Genomic DNA, 19296 nt, shown 5'->3' with positions numbered 1-19296 from the left:
TTCCTCACAAACAACTATGTAATCTGGTGTAAAAAATATTACATTTCATCACACAAGCCTCACCACGAAGCCGAAGCATAGATTCAACTTTACGCTTGTGAAAGTCTTAAAAGAAAGCGACTTTATCTTTGGCTCCATTTACTGAAGCACTTGTGTGAAAATAATGTATTTGAGCTTTTATTCAAGCGTCAGTGCTTTTATTTTAAAGGGTGATTGCTTTTTCTTTTATACATTTAGGTTATAAGAATGTGCAACATAGAGTGTCTGATATCCTTTTTTTCAGCACACTGATGAAAACTATATAAACACACCTGAGCAAAAAGTACTCAAAATGTTTAAAATCAGATTGAATTTGTGAACATATGGAAATACGTCACAGTTCAAAGGTCACTTAGCTCGTTTTTTATGAACAAAAACAAAAAAAAGGTCTATTTTGTGACTTCTGTACAATTGTTGCTACTTCATATATATATCACTACCAAAAAATGCGATATAAAATGAATCACAACTTTGACTCAACAACACATAAGATGAAAAAAAATCCCGCAATTTTAAAGCCTGAATATGTGACACACCCCCAGGATGTCCATATAAGGAGTTGTGTATTATTCACACGGTAAATTACTTTTCCAGGTCTGAAAACCTTTCCACTCTTTGCTGTCAGTGTTTGTGCTGGCAGTTTTTTTCCCGCGTGTGTGTTGTTTTTTTTCCACGATCATTACCCTACTTGAAAACATCAAACCTTCACCTCGCCGAAGGACACTGGACGGTATACGTTTTGAGTTCAATGCCGGCTACTCTGTGGGTTTTGCAAGAGCGAGTTTAATTATGTTAAAGTGGGGAAGCTCAGATACGATCATTGGAGATTTATTCGCTGCGAGGCAGTGTCTCTCTGCAACAGCCCAAACATTGAACTGTCTCAATGATTGGTGAACCTGGAAAACAAGCTTTAAAGCTTTTTAATTAGGCTGTTGTTGATGACTGCTGCTGTATGAATTTGATGGAGCAGGCTGTTCAACTTTGCTTAAAAGCCTGTGGCAGCTTGAAAACTCTCACTGCAGAAGGAGAAAAGTCGGCTGTTGCCGCCGCTGCAGGATGCTAGTTCATACGTTTAGGGGAAACAATATGAAAAAAATTACCATGTGTTGCGTAACGTGTGCCAAATAACAATGTTCTTTATCTTTGTTCGTAATTACTCGGCGTATACGGTATGCTACTTTGCATTTCTGTCCTTTTCAGCTATGCCTTATAGCCTATTTTTGATGCCTGCAGCTCGACAATATAGCAATCAGCGCTTCACATTCTCTCCTACTTCTTAATTATGTCCCACAATAAATATTCGGCAATCGGCAGTCAGCATAAACATTTGAATCTTTCTTTTCAGTGTTGAATGTTTAAATAAGCTTCTTTTAAAATGTGGGACCCTATGATGAGGTTATATAAGTGAGATGATTCTTATATAAGGATGATTTCCCAACAGCTGTAGAGATTGGATGGGGAAAAAAAAAAGGTGTTGTATTGATTTTTGGTCAGTCAGTGGTAAAAGCGGCTGAGGAAGTCCATCTTTCTGATATGACAGCCTTTATGTGCTCTCTCCCTCTCTGTCGGATTCATTGTCTCCTCTCGGTCAGAAACAAAGGCCGTGATTAACTGATATGTTCTTCCTCTGCTGATTTACTGCATGTGTTTAGCAGGCCTTGGAGAAGGCGCACAGGCCATTAAGCACAGTGGCGACATAAAAGCCTCAGAAAGAGGACACAATGGCGACTAACTCGGAAGAAACAAACCTGAAGCTGACTTAATGTTTTCTGTGCCCCCGTCTCATAAATCAGCGTCCATTTTGACCACCGTTTCCAGAGGGGTCATATGTCGTAATGTATGTGCCCGTGGTTGCGGAGGTCGCTCTGGACGTTTTCACTGGCGTCTAACGCTCCTCACTCTTGGATCAGGCAAAACCCAAGCGTGGCAGCGCATAATTGCTTTGGGAATCAATTCTTTGAAAAGAAGTAAAAGGGGCCATTAAAAAAGAAAGGGTAATCTACTTAGGCAGTGCCTGCTTTACCCGAAAGTGTTTTATCAGTGTTCCTCTCTCTGTGTTTTCTATTCACTTAATATAGAAAGGATACTGTAGACTGAGCGTACCCTGCTTTCAGCTTCTTAGGTATTAAAGGTGTTTTCCCACTCTGATTTACAATTGTAAATATCTCCTGTAGACTCAAAAACAAACAGTCAATTTCTGCTGATATTACTTTGTCAAATTAATGTGTAACTGCACAGCAGTGATTAGAAAATCATAACAAGAGGAGGAAATGTGAGTCCCAGAGAGCTGTTTTTCCTGGATTCATTAAAAAAACACTGTAATAGTGTGTCATTTTCATGCATGTATTAGAAATAATAAAAGTATATTCCAGATGAACGTTTGGTCATTAGAATAACTATACATCTGTTTTATACCTTCACATGAGAATGTTTGTGAATGGAAATTGATCATTACATTATTTCCATTGTTATTAACAAGCTAGAAATCAGATGGCACGACCCTTTTGCAAACTAAATATTACTTTATTATTACTGTAATGTAATGTAATGTAAAGGTTACCTCAGTGTGCACCAGTGGTAACAAGTAGATATATCTCAGAAAGTGTCTTTCCGACACAAATTTTGATTCAACATGTCATTTACAAAATATTTGACTTTCACCAGTTACTTACAAATAGATATTTAATTTGTCCAACTAATTCAAATGCTATGTATAAACATTAATGAATCAGCAATACAAATATAATGTGTATTGCTTTACTTTCTGGATCTGAATACTTGAAACCAAGTTGACAGACGCTGCTCGAGTTGCTCTTTATCTTTAAAAAAACATCATATTAAACCATCAAATTCAACATGAGCGAGTCTCTCTCTCTCTCTCTCTCTCTCTGTGGTCTCTGACAGGTGCAGTGACAGCAAACCCTCCTGGCTGCAGGTCTTTTTACTCTCCACTCTCTGTCACTCAGGTTTGGAACAGCTAGGACAGCTCTAATCCTCCTTATCTTAATAACATCCACCACTATCTCAGCAGCAACGGGCACAATCGACCCCCCCAGCGACCAGAAAACACATCCGTCTCCAATCCTGTTGGTCTGAGGCTCTTCGGTTGGTCTTTTACTCGCTGGTAATACCCCATCTTGTTGTGCTTTGTCGGTCTCACCTATTTGAAGGAGAACTGTTTCCAGAAAAAAAATATTAAAAGCTTGTTGATGTCGTTGAAAAGAAAAGACGGCTTGTGTTATCGTAGAATACAGACACACACACACACACACACACAGCAGATGCATACTTTGGCTTTGGGCTATTTTATTCCTTTTTCTTTCTTATATTCCCCCTGTGATGACGGCCACTCAGCAACAGAGGAGTCCAGAGGGACTTTTCACAAATCACTTGAAAAAGTATATATAATAATAGCTGCAAGCAGCAAAGCCATGTTGTCATTTCTGAGCCTACATATAAATTCTGGTTTCCCTGGACAATTGCTCGACTTTATTTTCATACCACATGTATAATAATGAATTGTATTTAACCCTTAGTGCTCACGCATCACGGACCTGTGCTGCAGGTGCTCCCTCGGTAATTTGCAGTGTGAATAATACACAACTCCTTATATGGACATCCTGGGGGTGTGTGTTTATAGGTCACATAGTCACAAATTATGTGACCTATAAACATAATTTATGTTTTTTCCATCACATTTTTAGTAGTGATATAAAGTAGCAATAATTGTGCAGAAGTCACAAAATAGACGGTTTTTCCTTTTCTTTTCGTTCATAAAAATGAGCCCAGTGAACTTTGAACTGTTACGTATTTCCAAATTTCACAAATTTTAAACATTTTGAGTAGTTTTTGCTCAGGTGTGTTTATATAGTTGTATTCTCCCTGTTTGATCCGTCCAGGGTGTGGACGGACCCCGTCTTTCACTTTGGGATTGGCTCCAGCCACCTGTAACCCTTGTGGAGGATAAAGCAGTAGAATGAACGAATGAGCGAATGAACGAATGAACGAAAGATTTACTCGGACCTGCCTCTGGCAGTGGGTTGACTTAAGCTAAAATGTTAATTTGACATAAATATAATGTAACTGCTTTTGCTGTTCTCCCTCCTGTCTGTTTGCCATTTATATAGGAACATGGTTCTATAATATTAAACTGACATGTCTGCTGTGTCCACAGAACGAGTCAAATCACACCAAGACCGGTAGATGCATGAAGATCAACGCGCGGCGTCACCCACCGTCATCAACAAACTTTTAGAAAATACCCATTATGGTGAGTTTTTCATTTCTTAGTTGCCATGTATAGTGGCCATGTGTTAGTTTTTGTGTTTGTCTGAGTCGTCTGGTTTCATGCTGACTGGAATTAAATTAATGTGAGGCTCTCGTTTGACCGTAAGGTCGAGTGATTGTTTATCTTTGTATAAGATGTTTTCTAAATGCCTGACATCTGAGTGACTTTTTATTTATTAGCTTTATTTCATTTAACCTTTATTTAAGAACCCATCCAGATCGAAATCTATTTCGGCCAAGAGGTCACCAGTACACGTCATAGTAAGTATTAGAGAAACAATAATAGAAGTGTGTATAAAGTTGGATAAAGACGTATCACTCTATTAACAGTACTTTTACAATTGAGGGCAAAGTGAATTATGCAATTTAAATATACATAATAACACATGTGACACATCCATCCTCTCCTTAACAAATCAAAACCCCATTGCTTGAGCCATGTTTATGGTGTCATAAAAAACAAAAGACACGAGTAATTCCATATTTTGTTTTTTGTTTTTGTTTTTGATGTGTCTCTTCTGTACGTAATGAACGATGAAGCGTTCCGGCTGCAGGCGATAATTGCCTAGCTCCCAACAGTGGGGGTGTAATTAAAGAAACCGGGAGGAGTAAATGACTTCATGACTGGCACCATTTAATGATAATGGGGTGAACCTCCACACCACTGTGGTCAACTAATCATACTGGCCTGGCCCGGACAGCTTGCAGTGCAAATGAGCCGTGACTGGAATACTGAGCAGCCGCCCACCCACGCAGCTCCACACTGGTCACGCCACGGGGGATCAGACATAGGATTATGGCTTTGACCCCGTACCACCTGCAACACTGTCGTTACTGTCGTCATGGACGAACAGGTTTAATGTAAATAAACTAATGTTATCAAGCCTCCCAGTGGTGGATGTGTGTGTACCATTGTTGGCACTTTCTTGAGCACATGATGTCCTTGAAGACCAAATCAGTGATGAGGAAAAATCAATACACTGGATTATCAACCATCCGCCAACATGTAGTTACAGAAAATGAACGGTTATCGTGGCATGCATTGATCTAGATCGAGCACCTCAACCCGTCAAAACATTCAAATTAGACGTCACATACAATATTCCGTTTACAAAAAGGGAACAAAAGCTGAGGTGACGTTGTGTTTGGGTTCTTACGATCAGATCATCTTTAGGAGGTGGCATGTTGTGTGCAGAGGAGTGTTGTGCAACATTTGCACCTTTTATTCATTAATACAGCCAAGAAAAAGTGATTAAAAAGCAATTAAACCCTGCACTGACTGGACATGTGGTGAGTGTTGCCATCAATCAGTGGCATTAAATCTAATGCTATTAAATTCCACATATAAAGACAAACAACCATCCACGAGAGCCTTTCTGTATGGAGACCGTAAATTGACCGTAGGTGTGAATATGAGAGTGAAGGTTGTTTGTCTCTATATCATCTGGTTTTGACTCCAGCAGTTTGTCAGTGCTGTTCAAACTGTGACCAACATGTGACACCATAGCTACCAATGGTGTTGTACCAATTCTAATGCTATGTAAATCTTGGAGGCTAGGGCTGCAACTACTGACTTTTCCCATTTTAATCAATTAGTTATTTCATCCATAAATGGTCAAAATGGTGTGGACTTTTACTAAAAAGAACAATAAATCATTTAGTAATTTGTCAATAATCACTTAATCAATCTATGGCAAGTAATTTGTATTTAGAAGTGAGAAGAATTCGAATTTATGCAATCAGTAACAATATATTGTACCATTGTATTGTTGTTTTTTTACACATCAAATTACAAAGCATGTGATAAACGTTCCCATTGAAACATCCTTTTTTTTAACTGATCGCTGCCTAACGGAACTAAATGCGCCCTCTGCTGTCCATCACATGTACTGTAACGCAAATGTGTGCCTGTCACTTTAAGAAAAACCTTGGACTGTGACGCCACGTGACGAGAAGTAGAGTCACAGCCAATCAGATCATTGTTGTCAACGCGTTGTTGTTGTGGAGTTTGATTTGATTCAAAATGGGAAAACGGTGACTTTGGAAGACTTTAATTGATCTTAACTCGGTCCAAACTTGAAAAAATGTCGTCCTCTAGTCGACTAGACGTTCTGCGAGAGCGTAACAAAGACTTACTGAAACAGTTGAAGGAGCAGAGCGAGAAACTGGAGCTTTTGCGCGGTTACTTTCGGAGCCGCGAGGAGGACGGAGATGGTGAGGCGGAGGCAGAGGCGAGGAGCCGGTCTGAAGAAGTGGTGGTGACCCGGTCCGATGGAGAACGCGGTCCCACCCGAGCCGCGCTCTCCGAGCAAACTACCCTGAAGTTTGCAGGTAGTTAAACATTTACACCCAGGCCGAATTCCTAAGACAAGTCCGTAGACTTAAACAGAATTGACTGCCAGGTCCAAGACGTTCCCAATTTGCATTAATTTGAAATGTAAAGCTGTGAAATCTACTTCACAGCTTCTACCTAGGATAGCCGTACTTGCTAAAGCGCTAGCTTACCTACTTTGTAGTGTTAGTTTGTGACAATGAAACCATCTATTGATTATTGATAAATGGTTCGACAGCTGATTTGACAATCTGTTAATTGGTTCGATTGGGAATTTTATAAAATCACAGCAAATTATCTCAATTTCAGCTTCTCAAATTGTTTAATTAAGGTACATATAATGTGCATATTTATGTGTTTAAACGTACACAGTTTTACAGTTTGTTTACTTCACCAACACTTCTCTGCTTCTCACACTTGCAAATACACTGTGTATATATAAATATTGTATTTACTGTATAACCTGCTATTGTATGGTTATAATAATACTAAGCCCACATTACCTACTTCATTTATTTCTTAACCTTTCTATAACCTTGTTAAGCATATTGTTTTATAACATATTTGATCAGTTTTGTTTAAGTCATTGTATGTGCATTAACTACAGTTACCCTTTAAAGCCAGTTTGTGGACACAACAAAATATTTGAGGACATTGTCATGTCGTGGTTTAAGAAACACGCACCGGCATTTTACACAATTTTCTGCATTTTATTGACAAAACAACCAATTAATTGATTGAGAAATAATCTAAAGATTCAAAGATGTTCCTCTGTGTCCCCATCAGATTTGTGTGACAATAAAACAGGCACTGAGTGCAGTGTTTCTACACCACCTGTGACCTCCAAATGTGAAAGAACTACTCAACACACAGACTCACCACCAGACAGTGATGGTCGTCTTCGAGTACAGGAAACAAGTCCACATGGCCTCAAGTCCTGTTTAGCAAAGAACAACAAAGAGCAGGTAAGCTAAGGACACAAGACTTGACTGTGAGCTGATTTCCACTACGGTGAAACAATAATGAATTGATTACTAAATTAACCATCAACTATTCTGATTGGTGTTTTCAGATTGTTCAGCTTCTAAAATGTGAATATTTTCTGGTTTCTTTATAACAAAGAAATCATTTAAACTAAATTGACAGATTATCGTTAGTTGCAGCCCTAATTTCCACACTATAAACCAACCTCTGCCAGTGTCGTCTTACTTTAAAGCTGTAGCACTTAACTTTTAAATATAAATGAATGCCCTTCACATTCAGTTGGACTGTGGCTGAAAATACCAAGAAGCGCCCAAGAAAAGAACCTGCTAAACATAAACCTGTATGCTCAGTAGGGCTGCACAATAAATGTTGGCTTCTCAAGTTTAAATGAACGTAATCATCAGATATTTAGTCAATTTAAATAGTAGATCTGTATATTTTATATTTGTTCTTTACACTTTTAGCATTAAATCTCTGCCAATTGAAGTTGAAGTAGATCATACTAATAGCAACTCACTTCAATATTTGTATCGGTAGAGAGAGATACAACGGCGAGTCACATTTCAGTCTCACGACTGTGAAGAGCCTGCACCTGATTGTCAAGTACCTGCAACTGACAGGCATCATTTGCAGCCCTTACTTGGATATGACTGGATAGCAGGTACTCCTCATTGTCTCTCGGTGTTTACATCTCTTTGAAATGCATGCATCTCCTAACAGACGAGGTGTGTTTTTTCTGTTTTTTCCTCTAAGGAGTTCTGGATTCTGAGGACACCGTTACCCAGTGCTCTGACGAGTTCTTCAATGACCTGCATGTTTTCCGATCACTCTATAAAGATGAATGTGTCCACAGTTCAACAGCAGAGTGAGCTTTTTCCTCATTTGATTGCACTTGTGACTAATTGAAGTTGACTCCTGATTGATGATTGCCTAAATAAATCACTATTAATTAGCTCCCTTAATAGATTTTCTGAGGAGAACCAATCAGGGCTGGACCTGCTAACAGACAAGGATGATCCACAAGCTCACACAGACACTCATAAATGTAAGGGGGGTGATTTATTTGATTACCTCTATTTCCTTTCAAGTAGTCAATTTTGTTTTTTGTTTTTATGCCAGCTTAAGTAAATTGTGTCTCTTCTCACTTCTTATCCAGGTACGTTCTCGTACAGGATTAACAGCAGACTGTTCCCTGCGCCGCTTCACTCTCTGGAGTGCTGTCCTGTGTGCAAAAAGCACAAGTCGTCCCATCCTCACACTACAGCAGACCCAGCTCTAATCAGGTTATTATGATGTGTACCTAAACTGCTTTTATAACGTCGGAGTGTGCAGTACATGCTTGGTGCCGTGATCACAAAACAATGTTTTTAAACAAATTAATGAATATGCAAAATATATATTAAAAAAAAGAAATGTCTCTAGTATCATAGCTTAATGGGCAAAGATTGGAGAAAAAAAATACAATTTGAGCTATTTCAGTTACATCTAGGTGTGAAAATTCTTCTATGACTGTCAGTGTGTTGTCCTTTTATTGTATAGCGTATAGTAAACATTATATGAATCCCTGATGATGGCAAATCCTTTCTTCTGACTCTAAAGTGGTAGTTCATGTTCTTGTACCTTTTTTCTTCTTCAATTGAAAGGGTCAGTATCCCCCGCTCCACTCTTTTGCCACCACACAAGTACAAAGCACATCGGCGATGCAGTTTTGACCCCACTGATAGTTTGGGGTTACCATCGGTGAGTACATTTTAAAAACCCACTGCATGATGATTGCTCATAGGAATTAATGTTTACTTTTATACATTTTAGCAATGTTCCGCTGGATCTTTTATGGTTTTGCACCATTGCTACAAATATTCTCTTTAATCTGATATTTTAGGAACAGCTTGAAATAAGTGTTTCACATTTGTCAAAAATATTCCCAAAGACTCTGTTTTTGGCCACATCAACTTTTTATTCAAATTTAGCAAATGTCTAATTGGACAACATAATGATGAGAGATTATATTTAAGATTCACATAGTCAAGAGTTATATTATTATATTCCCTGTGACCTCATAATGTTCTGCAGAAACACCACTATTTATAACAACATAACTTGGTAACAGCAGAGGAGACGTTGACTATTATTTCTTGCAATATGATGAGTTAGTGGAGACGTGCTGTGTCAGGGCCGTAGTTCCACTTTTAAATGTCTTCTTTGTTTTCCAGCACTGTCTCTCAGGGTGGTCACACACAGCTCAGAGCACCGTGCCACCTCCCAGCAGCCTCGATATGCGAAGCAGTCTAAACACAAAGAGCTCAGCACAGGTGATAGAGGTGAGGCACTGTATGTCAATTGAAAATGTTGTTGCAGCATCAAGTGGAGCAATCATTTCCAATCATGATTGCTTTATTTTTCAGGATGCATCCACGCCGCAAATGTCTGCTGACCAGATAGCAAATGTGTCAAAGTTGCCGCGGCACAACTTCCGACACTTCTCTCCAAAAAGAAAAAAAATAGGAAACACGTCTTACCAAGTGTGCTGACAAACCACATCTATTTTTATTAATGACCAATTTTCACACCAGATATCTCAAGATCATTGCTCAATTTAATATGTATTTTCAAACTTGCCTTGGTCTCATGAGATAATGCATCTTACATAAGAGAAGAAGGAGTTTTAGTTTTAGTTCTTCTTTTTCCCTGAACAGATTCACTTCAGCATGTGACTACCAGAAACAAGAAGGCATGACATTACGCCATAGAAAAAAACATCACATATACAATTAGTTAGCAAAGGGCAAGTTTAAGCTACCTTTGCAAATGTTACGACATTAAGGAACTAATGTTCGGATAATCTCTGTTGCTGAGCGATACCGATTAGCATTTCTCTGTCTAGCTGTAGGCCTTGGCTACCAGGTTCACCCACACTTCTGTTTTTAACTTCCCCAATGTGATAGAGACAAAGGCTGCATGTGTTATACAGATGTGTTGCATTTCACAGGAAACCACCATTGACACATTGTTGACATCCCACCTTTCCACTTTTTGTCTTATATATATATATATATATATATATATATATATATATATATATATATATATATATATATATATATAGGGGGGGACTAAGAAAATACAAAATGTCCTGGGATAGGTTCAGTGTTCTTAATCATTTGTAATATCAACAGCAATGTGATTGCAATGTGTTTGAGTTGTTTGCAATAAATATGACGATGGTGACGCCACAGCAGTTCAGGTGCTCTTTTGACTTTTTGATTGTTCTTGCAATGAGAAAGTTTCATTTCATTTTTGGAGAATGACAATACATATTCGATTTTCCAGTCAGTTGTTTAAATATCTTAAAAGGAATACATCACCGATTTGCATTTAGCTTTGTATTACTAGAATAGGGGTATTTTTTAAAAGATTGTGCTTTCCAACCTCAGTCGTAAAAAAAGAAAAGAATGAAGATATTTCTCAACTCGGGGGAAACTGAGGTTGTGAAGCACACTTTTTCAAAAATACCAGCCCTATTATAGTAATATAAAGCTAAATGCAAATGTGTGAAGTATTCCTTTAACTAGTATGTTTTACTCAACAGTAAAGTACTTTGCCCAAGATCAATGTAGTAACTGCCATCACCTAAAGCATTCCGAGGTAAACTACATTTCTACAGCGCAGCAAAAAAACTGATTCAATTCTATAAGTTATTAAATGTATAAGGCACACAGATGACATGGCCATCACTGCTCCTCTTCAGAGAGATGCTGAGGATGTAGGAGGGGAAACTTTATAATGAAATGTCAGCAACTCTTGCAGGAACCAACAGAGTGAAGAAAATGAGCATGAAACTGGGCACACACTGTGCATTTGTACTGTTGTGTAGATATGAGAGAGGGAAGTTTCTGACAGTAAAGTAGCTGTGGTTAAAACAGGCTTCTGTGCCTTTTCTCAGTAACACTTCAAATGCTGCTAACCAACAGTCACAGGGGATCTCAACCTGAGGTTAACATTTGTAATGTAATTTCCGTTTGATCTGTGTTGTAATGTAACACTTAGCTACATCATTGAAACAAAGAGATTAAAATGTACGATAATTAAACATTGGCTATCATAGTTGAACAGTTGGTGGTAACACTGCATCTGGACTCAATCTGTGTCTGTGTCCACTTCCTGTTTTGGCGCTGACTCCAAAAAGCCACAGTGCACATTTTCCAGCAATTAATGCAAATAAAACGAGACGCATTGGGATGCAACATGGAGAAATAGCTGACATCACATATTTTGAGTATGTTTTTGACTTGTTCCTATTTTACATTCAACACTAAATACCATAGTAGTCTATTTGATTTATGAAGATCCTTGAGCACACATTGTAGCAGTCTGAGGACGCCTATGCTGACATGTTAAACACTTATTTAGCAGCGGGACATTGTTAATCTTAGTAGAGATCCATCTGGTGCTATTTGTGGAATGGGAAGTAACAATGTGGGGGGGGAAAAGCTTCACCAATAATAATCTTTATAATCCCATTTTATGGATGTAATATTTTGTTTTTGTACATTTGAAAATTAAAAAAAATTTTTTTTTTTATTGAAACCATCTGTTTTCATTTCATCACTAAATATAAGTTTTATGAATACATAAACATACAGTTTACAACAGTCAGTACCAAGTCAAACAAAGGTAAATTCATTGCTTTGTCATCCTGTATATATATATAGTTATAGTCATCATACACTTCTAGCTATCTACCACAGAGAATCAGTTATTGTTTAAACATAATGCTCATTCACATCAGATCAGTGAAAAGGAGGTACCTAGAGCCCGCCTGCTCATTTCCTTCCTACAAACACTTGACTCAGGTCAAGGAAATTGCTTCTGCTCGCAGACTGTCAGCCCGCCTTAACAAGAAATGAACGGCGCCGCACGCACACTGGTAGCTGTATCCTCACCGGTTTATTATTTCCTTTAAACAAGCCATGAAGAACATACTTGTACTCCTGGCTCTGCTGAGTGTCCGAACAAGCAAGGTAGGCTTTTATGCTGTCTTTCAGTCAGTCCTTAGGTCAGCTGTGCACGAATTGTTACTGTAAAGTGTCACTTATCTCAATAGATTTGAAGGAATGTGAAGTTTATTTGAAGATGTGTCAAATTTTGACATGTTTCTAAAAATATAAATGCATTTACCTTTTTAACTGTGTCATTAGTGAGTCAAAACCTTCTCCCCAGTGTCAAGACATTCCTGACATTCCCTTCCTGCATTAGTATCAGCGTATGTGCGTGTGTGTGTGCGTGTGTGTGGCAGAGTGTGACAGCGTTTACAGTTCAGTTGAGAGTCACACTGTAGAGATTTGATGCACAGTCATGGTTTGGGGGGAACTCAAATGTTTTGCTTCTGTTGTCTGGCATCCAATGCACTTTCAGATTGAATGTTTTATTGTTTAATAGCCAGTTATGGAATGATGCAGTACTCTCTATTGTCTTTCACTATTACTGTGTATTCTTGGTAAAGTTATTTCAGCCTGCACTAATGTTGGAAAAAAGCACAGAATGTACTCCTGGATGAGCTGTCAGTAAATAATAACCCAGGGCTTCCCATAAGGTTCGCCTTTGTCTTTGCTTCCGGTGCTATCAGTGGTCACACCACAGTAGAAGCACAGTTTGTGTTTCAGAACCAAGGGCTTCTAGGTTACCGCCTCCACTTCCTGTAATACGAGAAATACACTGCCGCTGTCAGCATTTTCTTACTTTTGCTTGTCATTGACGGGGGGGGGGGGGGGGGGGAGTGGTATGCACAAGACAGGTGTGTGAACCTGCTTCAGCGGCACCAATGCTGATATATTTTTGGTAAAAATGAGGAATATTCTTAGAGTAATGATGACGCAGGTGTGCAATGTCCAGGGCTCAGACATTTCAGAGGGGGCCCTCAGGTAGGGAGGGAGATCTTGCAGAACAAAGGCTGCCTGTTTGACCACGTCTGCAGCTCAGGCCATGTGAATTAGTCAGGTATGCCCAAAAACACTTACAGTCACCACTGAAATTGGATGTTTTTTCTGCTCGCCACTAAATACATTTATTTTTTAACTCACTTTCATTTACAGACTGGTTAAAGGTTCATATGGTTTGTCAGGCATATACTGTACATGTCTCAACACAGACATGACATTGTCTGTGTGTATATTTCAAAATGACTCACCCAAGTAGTTGAACGTGTGTCAGTGGGTTATGGGAAAAGACTGTTTAATGTTCTCCACTATGTTGATCTAACTAGCATAAATCAAGTATCACTCACTGTCCGTAGGTGTGCTCTCAGCCCTATGAGGCAGACTTGGACGGAAAATGTCTCAACCCAACAAGAGAATACAGAGTAGATGACTCCAACCTGTGCTGCAAGAAATGTCCCCCCGGTAAGCACCATGCTGTTAATACAGCGAGGACCACAATTGTCACAAGTTTCATATTCTCTCACAGACACACGCTGTACTGAAAGACCAAGTGCAGAAATGAAAGTTATTTGCGGGCACAGGTTTTGAAACTGTGTTGGTAAAAGCTTTACTGTAGAAGGTGTGAAAAAAAATAGTTTAGATGGAGACATTCAACCAGCAAACATGAAGAACGTTACCTGTGTACACTCTTGATTGACTGTGTTTGTAAGTAGACAACCTCACGAGAAGTAGCAGAAAGATTAAGAAGTGGTATGGGTCAAAATATTGTAGCAATAACACGTCACAGATGTTATGAACATAGCTTTTTTTTTTTACTCCATATAAAAGTGCTTTAGATTAAAGGAAACGTTGTGATTTATGTGACATATCAAGCACTTCTGCCGGGATATGTGTGGTGTGGCAGTGGTGCAGCAGGAATACGGACAACATTAATCAACATTAGTGTACTTACGTGTATTTCCTTTGAAAGCTTATCCATTGTCCACCACACCCAACCTCCCTTAAAAAAAAAGTTGGCTTAGGAAACCTAAAAGTTAAATAGATAAGATCATTCAGTTTCTCCTCTGTGAAGTAAGTGAGAGTCGCAGTGGCTGTTTATCTGAATTGCTGTGTCTTACTGTTCTCAAGTATCCACGTTAAAAAATGTTTTAAATGAATAATAGCAACAATATTGTGAAAAAGAACTACTGTAAGTCACCGATATTAAGTATGTACCTTCATTTTACTTTGGAATGAATGGTGCTATGAGTACAATACAAATCTTTGTGTCTTTGTGTTTTGCAGTTTGTGAACTTTGTTACAAACAACACACATGAGGCTGTTGTGAGATGAGGTTGACGTTTGTGTTTATTTTTTTAGGACAACGTCTGATACAGGAGTGCTCTCAAAATACAGACAGTGTGTGTGAACCGTGTGAACAAGACCAGTACATGGAGAGCTGGAATTATGCTCAGAACTGCTTCTCCTGTGTCAAGTGCAAAACAAGTTAGTAGCTGCATTATAGACACATAGACACATAATGCTGAATTTATTCTAGATTTATGTGTTTGAATGTCTTAACATGTTTGTCTGTCTTGTCTATAACCAGAGAAAGGTCTGCTGTATGGCAAGGTCTGCTCCTCCACCACAAGGTCCAGTTGTATCTGCCAGTCTGGCATGTATTGCGATATGGGATTTGATGACCCATACTGCACAGCATGTCAAAAGTACAGCCCATGCAGGGCTGGTTATGGAGTGTCTGTGTCAGGTACATTACATAACCTGCTTTCATGTGTCCGTGTTTGCTATCCATGTTTTTCTTATTTTAAGGATGAAACTTTTTGAACTTCATATTAGGGATGGGACCATACCACTTTTTTTGTGTCCCATACCCATATCACAAACACGATACTGATATTAGTCCGATACAGTCATTTTAGACCTTCTGTTCTCCTAAAAAGAAGAAATAAACAGCCCAAACATGACTCAGCTAAAAAGCTTTTGCTTATTTTTATTGACCTTTTTGACAGTCATAGTGAAGCATGTGATTTATAGGATTCTATTTTATCTGTCCGATATCCGATCCAGTGATTTTGATCAGTCTCAGACTGACCGATACCGATACTCCCATACCTACTTCATATGGTGAGGGTCGTGTTCAGTTCAGTTCCCTTGTCAAGAATTATAGGACACACATTCTGTGACGCATATCATATATTTCGGTAATCCAATTAACCCTTTAACACCTAACCCTCAAAATGTCCACTTTTTTGCTTATTTTAACCATAAAAGGACCAGAGAATGACCTGTAACTAAGCGCTTTTGGCACATTGTACACAAACAATGGGGTGTTACATTTGAAATTTGAACACTATGAAGCATATTTACAATCACATTTTTTTGAGTCTCTCAATGTGCAAAAACAGGCCAAAAAAATGGAAACTATGTAAACGGTGTTCTTCCCACTCTCTCCTCTCTGGCAACAGAGACGCTGATTCTCCAAATTGAAATTTCCGTAATAACCACATGTTAGCTTTGGCGTGCAACTTCTCAGCTTTCAGAAATAATTAAAATTTTTCTGATGGCACAAAACAGTGTGTAGCTACAGTAATGCAAAATGCGCTTGTTTTTAAATGGTTCATTCTAATTCTCTGATCTTAACAATTAACAATTCAAGTAAATCAAGTTTCAAATTACAGTGTGCAATGTAATCATGTTATGTATGTATTATTGTGTGCAGAATATATTATGTAATCCTATTTCAGTCATCAAATTAATTGCATTCTATTCTTCATCTTCAAGATGAATTAAACGTGCACTGAATGTAAAGATTGAGATATGATATTTGATGGTGGAATGTGTACAAAATGCTCATTGTTGTGTTGTTCCCAGGGACGGCAAATTCAAATGTGAAGTGTACACGTTGCCCTGATGGAACGTTCTCCGACACAAACTCCTACACTGACCCCTGTCGGCCGCACACAAAGTGGGTGAAGGGAAGGTCACATATTATGCTGCATTCAGCTGTGGGAAAATCCAACCTTTGACCCATTTCTTTGTTTTGGTTGTTTTTCTACAGGTGTTATGGGAAGGCAGTGGTACGGAACGGCAGCGCTACCTCAGACACAGTGTGTGAGAACACGGCGGCTGTTATATCAAAGCTGCCTCCAAGCAAAACAACAGGACATCACCTTGACACTGTTCTGATCTCCACTGCAAGTTCAATAAAGAGCAAAGACACTACTATGTCAGACTCCACACTGTCTGCCTGGCCATCTGTTTCAGAGGAAGTATCCAACCATACAACAAAAAGTCTCCCGTCGCCCACAGAGTCTGGCATTAACCTGGGTATGATTAAAATCCCTTATTTTCTGAGTGTGTATCCTGAGAAAAAAACTGTGGGGTATTTACACATTTCTCTCTTGTTTACGTCTGTGTTAGTTGCAGTGATTGCTGGGATCGTTGGATCCGTTTTGCTTTTGTTTTTCATCACTGTCCTTCTGGTATTCCTTTGTAAGCCAGCCTGGAAGAAAGGTAACTATATCCTGTAAAAGAAGGCATAAATCATTTATTTTGAAGGGAAGCTATGATTGTATCTACATTGCATTTATCTTCTATGACAACTTGAAATACACCTTTATTTATAAGTGTCATTATCTCAAAGTGTTTGCATCACATTTTCGTGACCTTACTCATTGTTTTCCTTTGCATTTTTTTCCCCCAGATGTTGCGAGATTTCATCATAAATTAGATGCAAATGGAAACTGTGAGAGCGATGATAAAGTAAGTCTTTCGTGTGACTGAATTCACTGTTTATTTTATAGTATATTGTTCATTATGCAAACAGTCAAGGGTAGTTTCATATTGAACTAATTATACTGGGAATTATTTCAGATTTTTGCCTTTTATATCCACATATATGAGCATATATAATACACATGCACAGCTCTATAGGTGTAGTAGAGTTCAGGGTATGTATGAGAGCAGACTGTGGTAGATACACTGTTATGGATTCAACTAGGCAGCAATGAAAACAAATAAACAAAGACTGATCTCCACTTCTTTCTTTTTTTTCTACAGCAGATCAGTCAGAATTTGGGAGAAACTCGGCTGACGTCATTCACAGTCGGCTCAACAGAACAACAGTGTCTGTTGGAGAATGTGGCAACCTGCAGTGACTACAATCACTCTATTGAAACTTTAACCAGAACAGACGACTGCAGCAGCCAGGAGGAGATCGGCTCTTTGCAATCCACCGCTGCCTTTAACAATTCACACTGTGCTCTGTCAAGGCCCATGACTTTAATTTCCAATGCGGAGCCTGTCACACCTCAGCCCAGTGTCCCGTCTCAGTCTCTCGCTCAGTCCTCCTCTCAGCCTACAAGCCCACAGATCATCAGCCCTGTGACCACCAGTCCTCACGTCAACGTCAACATCACTTTCCACATAGCGAACGGGTCATGTGGCACGCCTGCTGTCGTACCCACAAAGTTGACAGAACCAGACTGTAACCTCCCCTTTGGAGAGGAAGAGGAGTCCTTCAGCATCCCACAGCAAGAGGATGGCAAACAGTCGTTAATGTCAGTGCAGGACAGTACAGTGTGTGAAGAGTCACCTGCATGAAATTAGAATTTAGGTTTACTTTGGTATCATGAAACATTAGGTTGGCATGTTTCTATCAGAACAAGACAGGACATTACAACACTGCCACACTGTGTATATGCATATATGTATATATTGAATATTGTAAATAACTGTGTAAATATTGTTTCTTTCAAGGTCAATTACAAATAGTTGACAATTAAAAAAGTGTATATATTATGACATGTCACTGTTGTAGTCAATATTTCCTTATTGTTTTTTTTTTTTTTTTTTAATCAAAGCCTGGTCTCCACCATATAAAAACATCGATATGTGTCTTAAACCTGTGTTTTATGAGGTGTGGTGGCACAAACCTAAAGAATAATCTATTACAGATCTTTTACATTACATCAAAACTATCAATAGTTATCATTTTATATTACAACTGTTTTTTTTGTTTGTTTTTTTGAACATTAGTAATGCATTGCTGAATTTGAAGCAATTTCATGTAGGTTGGTCATCGTTGCCCAACTAATCCCTAATATTGTGATGATATGATATAAGATTTTTATGACAAGATTTTATTCGATTTTTATCATTTTGTTCATCATGGACCTGCAATTGCCAGTTACATGAAGTGGACTAAAAAGTAAAATATAACTATTTGAAATGTAGTGGGGAAAGAGATAAAGTACGTGAAAATGTAATCATTTGGGTAAAGCAGTAAATGTATTATTCACTTTTTTAAAGAATAATCTATTGGTAAATAGACACCGACCCTCTCTACTGGAAACACGAGTGCGTTTTCTGCGGGCGCTGCTGCCATCTGCTGGTTGAAAGTGGACAAGACACCCGTCACAACCTCCATCTCGTTGTTCTCATAAATACACATTTAAGTGAACAATGACAGTCCCTTTTAAAGACACTTCCTGTGTGTATTTTAAGAGTAGTTTCTCAAACGGGGTAAGTTGCAGTTGTCGTTTATTTAATTGTCGTTCGTTCGTTCGATGAAATCACGGCGGATAAGCAGCGGCGCAAACGAGGAAGTCTGTGCCACTCTTATATACGGGGGTAATGTTTTATTTTACCGCTTTTTATTCAACAACCACATCTCTGAAATTCACTAGTTTGATTGAAACTAACTCTAACTTCAAATAT

At 38.7% G+C, this 19296-nt stretch overlaps 2 protein-coding genes across 4 annotated transcripts; both read left to right on the top strand.

The window, feature by feature from the left end:
* The first annotated feature begins 6302 nt into the window (after positions 1 to 6302).
* Positions 6303 to 10880, top strand: miip (migration and invasion inhibitory protein). 2 transcript variants are annotated; one of them, XM_058631864.1, is made up of 9 exons: positions 6303 to 6657; positions 7445 to 7623; positions 8180 to 8303; positions 8396 to 8507; positions 8608 to 8687; positions 8799 to 8925; positions 9286 to 9382; positions 9856 to 9963; positions 10048 to 10880. In XM_058631864.1, the coding sequence occupies exons 1-9, from the start codon at positions 6411 to 6413 to the stop codon at positions 10171 to 10173; spliced, it is 1200 nt and encodes a 399-aa protein (XP_058487847.1). In that variant the 5' UTR covers positions 6303 to 6410; the 3' UTR covers positions 10174 to 10880. The 2 variants fall into 2 exon arrangements, with proteins under 2 accessions (XP_058487847.1, XP_058487846.1); XM_058631863.1 differs by having other exon boundaries at positions 8596 to 8687.
* A 1610-nt stretch (positions 10881 to 12490) lies between these two features.
* Positions 12491 to 18378, top strand: tnfrsf1b (tumor necrosis factor receptor superfamily, member 1B). 2 transcript variants are annotated; one of them, XM_058631947.1, is made up of 9 exons: positions 12491 to 12663; positions 13935 to 14040; positions 14938 to 15063; positions 15167 to 15325; positions 16450 to 16543; positions 16637 to 16905; positions 16999 to 17091; positions 17282 to 17340; positions 17641 to 18378. In XM_058631947.1, the coding sequence occupies exons 1-9, from the start codon at positions 12613 to 12615 to the stop codon at positions 18178 to 18180; spliced, it is 1497 nt and encodes a 498-aa protein (XP_058487930.1). In that variant the 5' UTR covers positions 12491 to 12612; the 3' UTR covers positions 18181 to 18378. The 2 variants fall into 2 exon arrangements, with proteins under 2 accessions (XP_058487930.1, XP_058487929.1); XM_058631946.1 differs by having other exon boundaries at positions 17638 to 18378.
* The last annotated feature ends 918 nt before the right edge of the window (positions 18379 to 19296 follow it).

This window comes from Solea solea, chromosome 6, assembly GCF_958295425.1.
Source record: "Solea solea chromosome 6, fSolSol10.1, whole genome shotgun sequence".
In the NCBI taxonomy this organism is placed as follows: domain Eukaryota; kingdom Metazoa; phylum Chordata; class Actinopteri; order Pleuronectiformes; family Soleidae; genus Solea; species Solea solea.
Note: the sequence above shows the minus strand (reverse complement) of the source record. Positions and strands in the feature narration are given on the sequence as shown.

What these genes read in the sequence shown, in the direction of transcription:
- tnfrsf1b (XM_058631946.1), top strand. Translation starts at nt 12,613, where the DNA reads ATGAAGAACATACTTGTACTCCTGGCTCTGCTGAGTGTCCGAACAAGC. An exon ending in CTGTGTCAAGTGCAAAACAA is followed by an intron (nt 15,064 to 15,166) that starts GTTAGTAGCTGC and finishes GTCTATAACCAG; the next exon opens with AGAAAGGTCTGCTGTATGGC. An exon ending in ACTGTGAGAGCGATGATAAA is followed by an intron (nt 17,341 to 17,637) that starts GTAAGTCTTTCG and finishes TTTTTTCTACAG; the next exon opens with CAGATCAGTCAGAATTTGGG.
- miip (XM_058631863.1), top strand. Translation starts at nt 6,411, where the DNA reads ATGTCGTCCTCTAGTCGACTAGACGTTCTGCGAGAGCGTAACAAAGAC. An exon ending in GCAGACCCAGCTCTAATCAG is followed by an intron (nt 8,926 to 9,285) that starts GTTATTATGATG and finishes TTCAATTGAAAG; the next exon opens with GGTCAGTATCCCCCGCTCCA. An exon ending in ATAGTTTGGGGTTACCATCG is followed by an intron (nt 9,383 to 9,855) that starts GTGAGTACATTT and finishes TTTGTTTTCCAG; the next exon opens with CACTGTCTCTCAGGGTGGTC.